At 37.6% G+C, this 13290-nt stretch overlaps 2 protein-coding genes across 13 annotated transcripts in view; both read left to right on the top strand.

The window, feature by feature from the left end:
• LOC149035104 (receptor-type tyrosine-protein phosphatase F-like) overlaps positions 1-13290 on the top strand; it is a 111957-nt gene that overhangs the window by 56453 nt on the left and 42214 nt on the right. The window lies entirely within an intron of this gene.
• LOC149035109 (uncharacterized) lies at positions 926-9306 on the top strand. Of its 12 annotated transcripts, XM_089192638.1 has the most exons (9): positions 1126-1255; positions 1442-1966; positions 3133-3525; positions 3903-4022; positions 4891-5079; positions 5860-5914; positions 6586-6742; positions 7035-7241; positions 8929-9066. In XM_089192638.1, exons 2-8 carry the CDS (start codon positions 1891-1893, stop codon positions 7230-7232), a joined length of 1188 nt encoding a protein of 395 aa, XP_089048764.1. In that variant the 5' UTR covers positions 1126-1255; positions 1442-1890; the 3' UTR covers positions 7233-7241; positions 8929-9066. The 12 variants fall into 12 exon arrangements, with proteins under 12 accessions (XP_089048771.1, XP_089048770.1, XP_089048774.1 ...); XM_089192641.1 differs by having other exon boundaries at positions 5864-5918; positions 6589-6742; positions 7035-9306; XM_089192639.1 differs by having other exon boundaries at positions 5864-5918; positions 7035-9306.

Genomic DNA, 13290 nt, shown 5'->3' with positions numbered 1-13290 from the left:
GACTACGAGGTTTTTTTTTTTCAGAATTTAAAGAAAAAGGCCTTGAGGTCGTTGTTATTTTACTTATTCTGTATCACGTAGTATACTGGTGATTATTCGGTAGGACTTTAGTTTGAGGTTTTTTTTAGCTTTGTTTTGGAAAACACAACGATAAGGATGAATATCTTAGCATAAAGTTTTCAGTTAATCAACCAATACAACAGCTCTGTATTAATCTTATACACAGTTCATAGTTTCCGTGTCAGCCGAATTTTCAGTCTGGTTGATTTGTCTGATTGTAGTGTCGTATAACATTTAGACTACGATTTCGATTCCCTCGTAGTGCGTTAGTACGTTGCCGTATAGTAGGTTATTACAAGATCCATACCAAGAGAACGATTTAGTCTGTGTAAAAAATATGAATAAATAAATGACTGAAATAACTTGAGTGTTTTTGACCTTGTTTATCAAATCTACATGCGAATCGTTGTAATTACTCACCCATGCAGACAGATTCCCTTGATGGGTTCCGGTCCTCGTGTTTTCATTCCATCGATATAATGTTTATTAAAATGATTAAGTAAATACTTTCAATTAAGAAATCAAAGTAAAAAGATATAAATTTGAATGATCAAACTGTGTTAGCAGGAAGACTAGCTGATCGCTTCAAAAATGAGTGCGAACTTCGCACTCACTTTTGAAACCAAGCGCTGTTAATATCTATCGAGCTATCTAGAAGACCACAGGCAATATGTACATACGTTCATACACAAATAATAGAGACAAAAGAATCTTGCGTTAATTTTTTTTCCTTAATTGTGGCGTTCAGTTTCTTAGACGGTGCTTGACCCTACGACCTCAATCCCGTCGGCAAAGCTTTTCAAGAACGTTCCAGAAATATCCAACGCAATACACCCTGCTTATTTAAAATAAACCAGAATCCTTTGCCTCTCCTCTAATGACCCAAAGCTAAATAGAAGCTGGCAGTAGAAATTTGCGTTGTTTTATCATTCAAAATTTCCCTTTTTCGAATTCTCATTCAACGTTGAAATCAAGTTCCTTTTAAACTATTTTTACGCGATCTCTTGTCAAACGCTGATTCCTCCCAAGTCACACCTTGTGTGACCAGAAATATGTTAATTGATCGTTCGAGTGTAAATTTCACTTTCTTGGCGTTTCAAACTTTCACGTTCAGAACGTAGGCCTAGGAAGATGAATTTCGCGAACATACATGTATGGATCGTGCTTGCAGTTGATTTGTTTCTGCCGAGAACTGGTAGGTGAAATGGAATTGAAAATAATCCTTGACTTCACGAGTTTTGTTGATGTTCGTACGCGATTGATACTTAAGGATCAAATCTAATATCTTGCGCATCCAACGCTTTAGATTTCGAAATTTATCACCAAAATGACTTGCTTTTATAAAGATGATTGGTAAATTATGTTTTGATTGTTTTTTTAGGGAAGAATTATCTCGCAGTTAACCAAAACACACTTCACACTACACAACAATGATCGATTGAATTGAAAAAGAAGTAGAGGCTTCCATTATGGAAATAGATCCATGTATTTTGATCCGTAGTAACGTGTTTGCTTTGAGTTCAACTTTATCGAATTTGGAACTGTGAACAGCTTTCATTTAGTTGTCGCTACGGAGCTGTACGTGTCATGTACATCGCGACCGCTTGCTTTATTGTTATAAAAATGTCGTGCGGCGATCCTTGTCAAAGATGGCGTGACTTATTTGCCATCGATCAAATGTAACATAAAAATTTAATCTATATCAATTGCGAATTTTTACGATGAAAATGACTTACATACGCAGATATTATTTGTAACGATAGCTAAACAGGCGGGCAGGTACCAAAACATCAACTTATATTTAACCCAAGAACAGAGCTACAATTTACTATGCTAACAACATGGCTGACACACGAGGAAGCTGTTCCCAAGATGCCATGCGGCCGCAGGAAGCTCAATGCTTCATGTAAGCGTACTCGTTACATTATTGATACACTGCATTCTGACTGTTAGGAAAGAAGACTTTTCACGTAGTTTGCCTTAACACAATGCAAGCTGCCCAACGATTGTCGACTGGAATGAAAAGGAAACACATGCATTATTAATCAAATTCAACATATCATCCCGGAACACGGATCGGATCACGGATAAAATGAAAAATATGTCAAGCCAAAATAAAGCCTGCGTGGCATATTTGAGCGCAGGCCCCACTAGAAGTGAGGGAGAGTTTTCAAAATTTTAAAAATCAAATAATTTACAAAGTAATGAACAGTTTAAAAAAGAGGGGGTGAAAAAAATTAACATTATTTCAATAAAAAGTACAGATGTTGCGTAACGCGCCAAAACAGAGTCTGTGTGACATAATGGAGCGCAGGCCCATTTTATTGTTGTTGTTGTTGTTGTTGTTGGTTTTGTTTTTCGTTTTTTCATTCTTCAATCAGCATGGGGGCATTAGGGTTTTCGGTTTGACGATTTTGGCTATTTTCATATCCGATTTTCGGTTTTTGTGCCAAAAAACTTTGGTCTCTCGGTTTGTTGTTCATTTCGGTTTGCGGATTTTACGCGGTTTAGCAGTTGGTTTTCGGTTTTCGTCAAAAATGCAAACGGGTTCTCGGAATTTTTTCGATTTGTCTTCGATCTGAGCGGCAATTGAGCCCCTCCACTGGTCTCGAACAATCGCGAAACGCAGATGTTCTTGAGAGCAATGTGTAACAAACCAACTGTCAAAATAACTTCTAGTTGGTGAAATTTCGTTGCGATTTATGGAAGGTCACGCATCTTAGCACTTAGGTCGATCAGTTTGCGAACTATGGCTTAATTAATTTCGTTGCGATTTATGGAAGGTCACGCATCTTAGCACTCAGGTCGATCAGTTTGCGAACTATGGCTTAATTAATGAAAAATAAATAAAAACATGGGTAAATGAATAGGTAATTACCTTATTGATTAATGCGTGAATAATGATGGTGATCACCCTCTATCAAGTCACGCGTTCAGTTATAATCCTAAGCTTCAGAAAGTTCAATCTGTAATCCATTCTCACAAACTCTCTCGCCTCCTCCTGTTGTTGATTATTGATAGAGCTTAAAAACAACATCTTTGCAATGTTTCTTGTTTTTTTTTGTTTCTCAGTAGATGGAGAGAGGCTTTGTTCGTGTTATAGCTTTAATAACAAGTCAAGTGGTATGGCGTGGCCACAAGCAAATGGTATCTGTAAACACCACAACAAAACCCTTGTGGTGATGGAAACAGAGCAGGAATGGGAATTTATCAAAAATGCGATTCAAAATCGAGTAGGCAGTAAATATGGTGAATGGTTTATTGGTTTGGTGAAAGATATGACAACAAAGAATTGGACTTGGATCAATGGCAAACCTCTAACTATTGACAAATGGGAGGGGTCAAATCCTGACCCAGCTGACCATTACGGGATAATTCATGAGGAACTTCCATCTGGAATTAAAGGATCTTTTAGCACTGTTAAAGAAAACGTACAAAGAGGATGGATTTGCGAGAAAGAATCAGGTATTGATCAGGACTAGATAAAACAAACAATTTTATCTTAATCAAACATAATTATCATGGACAGATCTGAATTAACTATAGGCTACTTTTCCCCTTCCTTTCCCACCCCTAATCTTTCCTTTTCCCACCTTACATTTTTCCGGAACCCACCCATCGCGACCACCTCATAGGGAAGGCTTATAATTTCGGGGGAACAGTGCCCGAAATATCATCCACTTTGATAAAGCTTTATACATAACTTATAAGAGAACCCCTCAGAGGATGTATAGATTCGTGGCTACGGACAAGCCTAGAAACAATACAGTTTCGCCAAATCGCAATGCCACCCCACAAATGTCTAGCTAGTAATAATGTCATTTGTCATGTTCCTTTAACAGGCAATTGTCGAGGAGTCTGTTTCTTATATCCTATTCAGAGGAGCACCATTCCTCCTGGAACAAAAGCTGTTACTACGAAAGTCAAGACGTCAACAGAACAGGACATCACTGACGTATCAGGTTAATTTTAGGATATGTAAAAAAGGAACTTTTCCGAAGTTATTACTAAAAGTTTTTAAAATTTGTATGTTCGTTTTGAAATTATGAAAACAAATCAAAACAGTCTCTGTTTGTTTCTCTTTTTCATGGTTAAGCTCGTCTGTTTGTCTGTTTTTTCCTTTTTTCAATTATTAGAGGAAATTAACAATTGTTTCAAGAAACTAGATTTGCTCTCTAGCTCTCTAGTCTCTCTCTTACTCTCTTATGCTCTCCAAACTTCCCAAGTGCTTCATATCTCGATGAACGCACAGCTGACGTACGAACCAAATGTTTTACAACATTTTCGACCCGATGGAATTTTTTTTTTCTCGAGGGATTTGTTTGATGACGTCATGAGCGTGCACAATTGAAGAAATGTAAAATGGTTTCCGTGTTTACATAGCCTGATGTAAACATGCAAGAGGTTGGGAGAACACGAGATAAGCGTAGGAAACCACGACGCGAAGCGGAGTGGTTTCCAGCTTATCGAGTATGTAAACACGGAAACCATTTTACATTTCTTTTATAAAATAACTAATGAAAGAGGAACGAAAACCTTGTTTACATACGCTCATGTGAAATGGTTTTATGGCCAATCAGAGCGCTCGTACTATTTGAATTATCTTATAAAAGAATATGAAACACACTCGCGCAATTGAATTTGATTAGACAAATTTACTAGCTATGTTATAAATATATTTGACCTCCAAATGCTTTTCCTTGTTAGTATGTTGTATTTTCGTGTCATAAGCTAAAATCAATATCAAAAGCTAAGATCACCATTTAGGTTTAATTGTATCATGATTCAATGTGAACAAAAATTTTGATACATTGATGCTTTAAAATCTAGGGTCTTTAACAATTGTCTCCATCCCTACAACGGCGAAATCAACAGACACCCGTACCACTGCGGATGACAAGAGCAGTTCTTCTCCCACAGTAATGATAGTGGGAGCATCTTTAGGAGCAGTACTCTTCGTAGTGTTGATCATCCTCATCACAGTCATTTTGTTAAGACGAAAGAAACGTCATGGAAAAGGTTAAGAGTCTCTAGACGTTGTAAAGATTAAAACATCATTACTCCCCATACGAAAATAGTTTCTAATAATATGATGGTTTAGACATCACTCATGCGGCGAGGCCTTTAACTGACCTTCTTTCCCTCAGAGACATTCATTTTGGCTGCGAAAATAGAACTGGAGACTAACGACAAAGTATGACGGAAGATCAAACGAGCCTTTTTTGTTTCTTTGCTTTATGCTGTTTTGTTGTTGTTGTCGTTGTTTTCTTCTCTCTAGAAAATGTCCTTGTTCCTTGGTTTCCAGATAATATTTCTTGTATTTATTACCGATTGAATCCCTGGCTTACGCATCTGCATAATCTTGTTCCCACAAAGGGTCAAATATCGTTGCAGTTCCACTGTGACGTACCTGTATCTCTGGAATGGTTTCAACATCAAAGTCGCAAAGCTAGCCTGATTAATTGCCTTTAACTTCCCAGCCGTTCTTTCCTTTGTGGACGTCGTACTTACAAGCAATGTTAAATCGAAAACCAGCTCTAAAGACGTAATAACTAGTTTGGCAAATGTTGAAAAAGAGGTTTCCCAATGGTCATAGGGAAAAAAAAATCAAGGTTACACTTGTCCACAATTTCAGAAACATCTTTGTTGTTGTTATTGTTGCCACTGTTGCTATTTGCTGAGAAAAAAAATCCGTTTGCATTTCTGTTTATATTTTTTATTCTTATTCTTATTATTTTTCATGCGGTGTTAACCACGGAGATGTTCCCATGCTTGTTTGTTTGTTTGTTTATTTTTAAGATAGAGAGAGCGTACTGCCCAGAGAGTCTTCGCCGAAGATGTCAGCGCCGAAAAAGTCAGTATTTATCTTTGCTTTGTTTCTATGTTTATTTGTTTATTTATATGTTTGTTGGTATATATTTTTTGGGGGCACATAGTCAGTTTCTTACAACAGATCACTACCAAATGATAAAATCAACCGGTACTAATTAAATTTATATAGGGTAAGGTAAGTTCAGCATACTATTGCTGGAAATCCTATCCTCTTAGCATAGCATGGAGCAATTACGAGTATTGATACTTCTTCCTTTCCTAGATAGAATCCAGTCCATAGTAGGATTACCCCCTCCCCCCCCCCCCTCAACGCTTCCCTTACATTACGTCATGTGCCTTTGTGTCCCTGTTAAACGTGGTCTCTGTGTACCAATCAATACTTCTGGATGGAGAGGGACACTGCAAAGAACGAGTCTCAAACCCCTGCCGGATTGAGACTCAATAAATAATCATCGTGCACTTCGATGATTTTCAGAGTGGGGAAGGTGAACTGGCGAGAACGTTAATCTCCCACCGTTATGGCTCGGGCTCGATTCCTAGATTTGGGGATACGTGTCGGTTGCGGTTATTGTTGGCGCTCTTCCTTGCTTCGTGGGTTTCTCTGCGGAACCTCCCGTTTTGCTCCTCTGCTCCTCCACAAAAACTAACATTCTCGTTTTTTTTTTTTTTTTTTTTTTTTTTTTTTTACCTAAGCAGAGAAAAGGACCAATTAGGAGAAAGTCAATATGAATCTGTGAATCAAGTTGAAGCCGCAAAGCTTCTTGGGTCACCGAACAGCAAGAATAATACTAGGCTTCAACCACTACCAGAAAATTGTGAATATGCTGTTGTCAACAAGGCAAACAAGAAGGTGAACATTCAGCGTTAGAAGTATGGATGTAATAAGATTCAGTGTAATTTCAAGTTTTTGTTAGGACGATGGACTCTAATAAATATGACGTGTGTAGAAGATGAATGAACAGATTCTTGAACGTCTACAAGCAGATTGGATAGAATTGTGCGCATGACTAAACCTGAAGAGAGGCAGATTATAGAATACATTGTTATCTATGTGCGTAAGGCATCTAGATATTGATGTTCGCTAGTATCACCACCAGCAGGCATTTTGATCTATGAAATTTTTTTGTGTGTGTTTATTCAAGCGAAAGGAGGGAGACCTTGTGTACGCTCAACTCGCCGAATTTGACCATGAAACTGATGCCACCAAACCACCAAAACCACCCAGCTATGAGCCTACGGTATACGCTGATGTGGAGGGACCACCCCCTGAGTTGCCTGGTAGAGAGGATTCAGACTCCTCACAGCCAACATATGCGAATCTTGAAACGACTGGTGTCTGAATGAAATAAATATACGTAATTTACCAGTCGGGAAGTTAGGGAAAACTGAGCCCAAGTTCTTGGACACCGCAAGAGGTCGTACGCAATATCCTCCGGGACGTGCCGAAGGAAAATATATATTAAACCTAGCCACTTGTGACAAAGGTCGGTGACTTAAAAAATGACTGCTTTCCCCCTCTATCTGGTAATTACCAACATAGCAGGATTGTTGTTTATAGTATTGATAATCTGTGATCCTTGCTGGGGTTTTGATACCACGACAGAAAAACGAAAAATATAGAATTGGATCCTTTTGGCTTTCTGTTTAAAATCCAGTAGTAATTTTAGCCCTCTCTATTATAAGAGCGATTTACGAGCAGACTTGACTGAAACATTATCATAAGAGACGTGTAAACTCCAACAAACAAGGGAACCAAACGTTAAATTAAAAATAAGCGACGAATGAACAAGTTTAATCCCATAAGTTTTAGGTGTCCTGGATTTCAATACTATGCTGCCTTATAGCACCGACTTGTTCTGGAAATTTTAAAATCCCATTTAAAAGATTAAGAAAAAATTACGCCTAGATCGCCTAATCAGGGTGAAATGATAAATTAAGACGAAGTCACAACATTAGGTAAGCTGTGCCACTAGAGAATTGGTTCATATTTAGCGCGCTGCTATGTATATGTTATTCTTCAGCCGGTTTCTGTCGTGCAATTTATGATACAAATGTCCATATAGAACAGACTTGTAAAGGCTAATCAAGAGTGCATGAATATTTTGTTGGAGTAGCCTACAGAGAAGGCGTAATTTTGGCGAGCGAGTGCTCAGTATTATTCTTAACGGAAATTATGGCCGCCATCTTCGATTTTAATGGCAGCGGAAGGTTGGGTAGAAAAATAAATTTTTACTAAGGGGGTGGTCGACGGTCAACAATAAGGAGAGGGGTAAGGGTGGAGAAGTGCCCCTACCCCTGCCGTCTACTCTAACTCCAAATCAAATATGGCCGGTCAGATAAACGATCGCGAGCATATGACGTTAGCTCGCACTAATAAGACGCCTGCACTGCAGGCTATTGTAGAAGTGAAAAGTTCAGTCACCGTTCAACAACGTGCAAATTGTTTGATAAAATTTCGATAAATCCAATCGGATTTTCATTACTACTGACTGACTTGCAACTTGAGAAACTTTCCCGGTGTTTTCCCTTTATTCCGCGTGGTTTATTACACTGGTAAACCGATAGTGTAGTTTATCGCTTAGATAATGCATTGAATGTAAGACGCGCTTGAATCTGCGTTGTTGCTTTTATCTTCTTTTTTTTTTCTTTTAATTGGCGAGGAAATAAAAGAAAAGCAAACACAAAATCCCGTATTCATCACGAAACTTTTCCCTGAATCCAAACGGGCTGTGGAACAAATTTTAAGTTGAAAAGGGAAGCACAGAACCTATGATTTATTTTCTATGTATTATTTCTATTTTCCTGATTAGCTTCAATAGCAACTGTACTTTTGATAAGCCAAAATAATTAATTGTAATAAAAAGTGCCCCCCCCCCCCTTCTAGCGGCATTATTTGCAAATGTATCCCACACTATTAATATTACGTCGTAGGTGACATAACAGACTATCTATTTAAGGTAAAAACTATTCAAAATATCGCAACGTAACGCACTCGACATAAGAAAAAATCCCCCTGTTAATCAAAAAGGGCCACAAGATTGCACACACAGTGGGGTTTCCTTTAAAAGTCTTTTTTTCCATTTCCGTCGAGAGTACATGTACTTAAATGGAAGTGATTTTAGAAATGTCAGTTAGATAAACGGACTTAATTATATTGAGAAATATGTACAACTTCCTCATTTTGTACTTCCCTATCAATGCAGCACAACAGATGTAATTGCACAAGACAAACTCCGTAGTAATTCTGTGTTAAAACCTTTGATGTATTATAAAACAGATTTCCTTCACTGTAGTTGAAACTCATCTAAGTTACTTCTAAAGGAAACAAAGAAGTTGAACTACGAAAGACACAACTGATAAAACTGCCATGCTATGAATACTTAATAAAGTCAATGGAGCTTGTTCACTTATAAAGCTTTCTAACTAATCACATCACCAAGCTGAAAAAGGTCATTGAAAAATGAAATTCAGTCTGACGTTCTTCGGTTTCAACATTACGGGAAGTTAAAATATCTCGTTTTATTCCCGTAGGGTTGAGACTGAAAAAGAGGAACAATGTTTGAAAGAAAACATGTTTTTGGCAAATTTAAGATGGCCGTGAAGTCATTTTAATTCGTGCAGGAGTTACAAGTTTGTGTTCGGTAAAACTAATGAAAAAACGAAATAATGAATTGATAAATGCTTGAGATGAAATAGGTATTTCTGACGCTGCTCATCTAACTCATACAGTACCGGTAATCAAGCATGTAGAAAGACTCCCTTGAAGAGTTCCAGCCGCGTGTGTTTCTTATAAAAATTATTTAGAAAATACATATAAATTTTGGCATCAAAATTAAAGATATTGATCTGAATGATCAAATAGTTTTATCCACAAGATTATCTTATCGGTTTAGAATCCATCCGAAACTAACTGCAGCTAAAGTATATCTCTATATCTAAAAGGCCACAGACCATATCACATTAGTTCATATTTGAATAATAGAGAGAGAGGAAGAAGGATGAACGAAAAAGAATCTTAAGATTAATTTTTTTCTCCTTTGTTATGGTGTAAAGTTTCTTAGACAATGCCTGACCCTGACGACCTCAATCCCGCTGGCAAAGCATTTCGAGAACATTCCAGAAATATCCAACACAACACACCCCTGCTTTACTTTAATTAAACCAGAACACTTTGCTTCTCCTTTACTAATCTAACGCTAAAGAGAAAATCTGACATCAACACTTTGTGCTTTTTATTCTCACTCTAAATTTTTCTCATTGCCTGTTCTTGATTAACATTTTCCTTGAAGCGTGGTCTCTTGCCAAACTTCCGCTGTTTCCTCCCAAGTCACACCTTGACTGACCGGAAAGTGCGTCGAAATTTTAATTAGTCGTTCAAGCACAACTTTCTCTTTCGTGGCGTAATAAACATCAGCATCCAAAGCTTTGAACGATGGATTTGGTGAAGGTGTATGTATTGATACTTCTCGGAGTTGATTTGTTACTGTCGAGAACAGGTAAATTAGAGAGGAATATTTGATAATTCTAAAGTTCATGAAGTGAAAGCACTTAATCGAATTTCGAGTTTAATTATTTGGTTACTCGAGATCGTGGCGTTTTAGATTAATTCTGGACGTCAGACTGACCTAGCACTTTACTTTCGAGTCGAATCAATAGAAAATGAATTCTTGATTGAAGAATATTGAGATATAATGCGTTCTGACTGATTGCGACAAAGGTTTTTTAAGACTTGCAAGCCGAGCGACGGACGAGGTGAAAAAATTTGCAACGAGAAGGAAGTGGCAGTTTGCATGTTTAACCATTGATGATCAAATTTATGTAAAAAGGCATAATGTTGGTTTATTAATCATGTTAAATAACCCAACATACTCCACTAGCTTTCATCCATTTGAAGCTATAAAGCTGTTTGCTTTGTATTCATCCCGACGGTACGCTGATCTTCATGTAGTTGCGAAACGATTGTAATATATAGCGGGACTAACGTGCCTATGACGTCATGGTAAACCGCACATTACATACAAAGTGTAACGCAACCTAGGCGTGTTGCATGGGAAAATTAAGGGATTTATACAATGTACTTACTTTTACTTTATTCACTGTTTTTAGTATATTACACTGCTTGCTTTTTTAAATAAAAAGTATGTGACTTAAAACGATTTGAGAGAGTCTTAGATAAGCTGAATTTAAGCGCTCGACTTCCTTGCGGATGTGGATTAGTTTAAAGAAGGTTGACATTTGGTCGCTATTCCCTAGGTCTTCCTTCTATGTATATTGGGTCCACTTTAGCGGGGAGGAATGATGATAATGATGATAACGATTTTCTCTAAGAAAACTCAAAAATGATTTTCTGCTCGTAACAGTTAACCCAGTAAAGAGTGCATTCTCTCACAGACGCATAAAGACACACTTTACTGGCACTAACTATTGGTCTAGCTTCTCTGAAATTTGTGTTATTCTAGATGGAGAGAGCCTATGTTCGTGTTATGCTTTCAATAAAAGACAACGGACATGGCCAAATGCAAGAGACTCCTGTAAATCCAACAATAAAAAACTCGTAGTGATGGAATCAGAGCAGGAATGGCAATTTATTAAAAATGAGATTCAAAATAAAAAAACACACAGCCTATATAAAGAATGGTTTATAGGCTTGAAAAAAAACTCAACAACCCAGAGATGGACTTGGATCAATGGTAAATCTTTGACTATTGACAAATGGCATAAAGGTGTCAACAACCCTGACCCAACTGACTCTTACGGGCTGATTCATGAGGAATATCCACTAGGATTTAAAGGATCATTTAGTTCAGTTAGGGGCAGCTTACTAAGAGGATGGATTTGCGAGGAAGAAACAGGTATTAACCAGTACCAGAAAGAGTAAAATACTTTTTGAATACTACGCTGTTGTTATACACGAGTTTTAATTTTCTATGGGCTAACCATCCCTTCCCTGTCGTTTATCTTTCTTACCCTAACCCGAAGGCCGCCAACTGCGATCACCTTACCACTGATATTCCATCGCCATCAGGGGAGTAGACCGTGATTTTTGCCGCATATTTACCTAAGGCTTCCTAAATGATAGGGACGTGACATTGAAACTTTATCACCCATTGGAGGCATTGACTTAGCTTGAGAAACAATACACTTCCTTGTTATCGGGATATCACTTGAAAAATGTATAGTGGTAGGGACAGTAGTTATGTTTCTTTAACAGATACCTGTCAAGGGATTTGCTTCGTCCATCCTGTTCTAATAAGCACAAGTCCTCCTAAAACATCAACTGGGACAAAAGCTGTTACCACACAAGGCAAAACTTCATCTCAATATAAAAGCGATGCTTTATCATGTAAGATCTTCGATCGATTGTTGATTTTAAGATATGTAGACGAGCAATATCCATATTGTGTTCGTTTGTTAGTTTAAAGGTCAGTCTCTTGGTTTAGTATTCAGTTATAACAGGCAGAAGCACTTTTATGGCCAATACTCTTCGAGAAAAAAAGTTAAAACTTAGTACACTAAACGCTTCAAATCAGGGACCTCAGAAACTGCTCACTCCTGCCACGGCGAAATCAACAAAGAAAGTTCAGCCGAGGTTTCCTATTTATACGGAAAAGCTTTCAATTGTTTAAGCTCAACAAAGTAATGACCATAAGGGATTCCCTATGCGAGACTGCCAAGCAGCCCTCTCTCTTTCCATTCCTTTCCATATGTTATCCTATATCAGTAGGGTCAACCTAATTATCAGCTCGACTTTTATTTTTTTTTGTAAGCTTTGATGACGGTCCAAGCTTCCCCGACGACCAGAATTCAAGTAGTGACAAAGGACGATGAGCTCAAGAAACACACCAACTGCTTTTCCCGTTATTTAGCAATTGCTATTTTAGCAGCGTTGTTGTTTATAGTGATGATCATCCTCGCCGTGGTTTTGATACCGCCACGAAAAAAAGCAGCAAGAAATAGGTACTTGGATTTTATTTGCATTTTCCTTTATATTCAACTTGACTTTAAGCCATCTTTATTATCAAGGCAATTTAGGGGGAGACTTGATTAACATACCATTCAGCAACGATTCAACAACAATTCTAGAGATGTATATGAATTTAATTGGCAAGGAAGCGAAATATAAGTAAATGTAGTGAGTGAAGATGAAAAAAAAAATAATAACAATACTAACAATAAATAAATAAAGAGAAAAGAAAACTGAGTTGTGGCGAAGAAATACATTACACTCTCTAGGTCTTAAGAGTCCTGGACTTCAAAACTATGCTGTCTTATAAGACCGACTAGTTGTAGAAAAATCGTATTTGGAGGATCATCAAATTACGCTACAACAAATTCGTATGAAATAACCGTCCTAGATGACGTGCTCAAAGGAAATAGTAGGTCATATCACAGTAAGCT

Source organism: Pocillopora damicornis, chromosome 13 (genome assembly GCF_964200805.1).
Source record: "Pocillopora damicornis chromosome 13, jaPocDami1.2, whole genome shotgun sequence".
Classification (NCBI taxonomy): Eukaryota; Metazoa; Cnidaria; class Anthozoa; order Scleractinia; family Pocilloporidae; genus Pocillopora; species Pocillopora damicornis.
The sequence above is the reverse complement of the archived record's forward strand: the minus strand, read 5'-3'. Positions and strand labels throughout refer to the sequence as shown.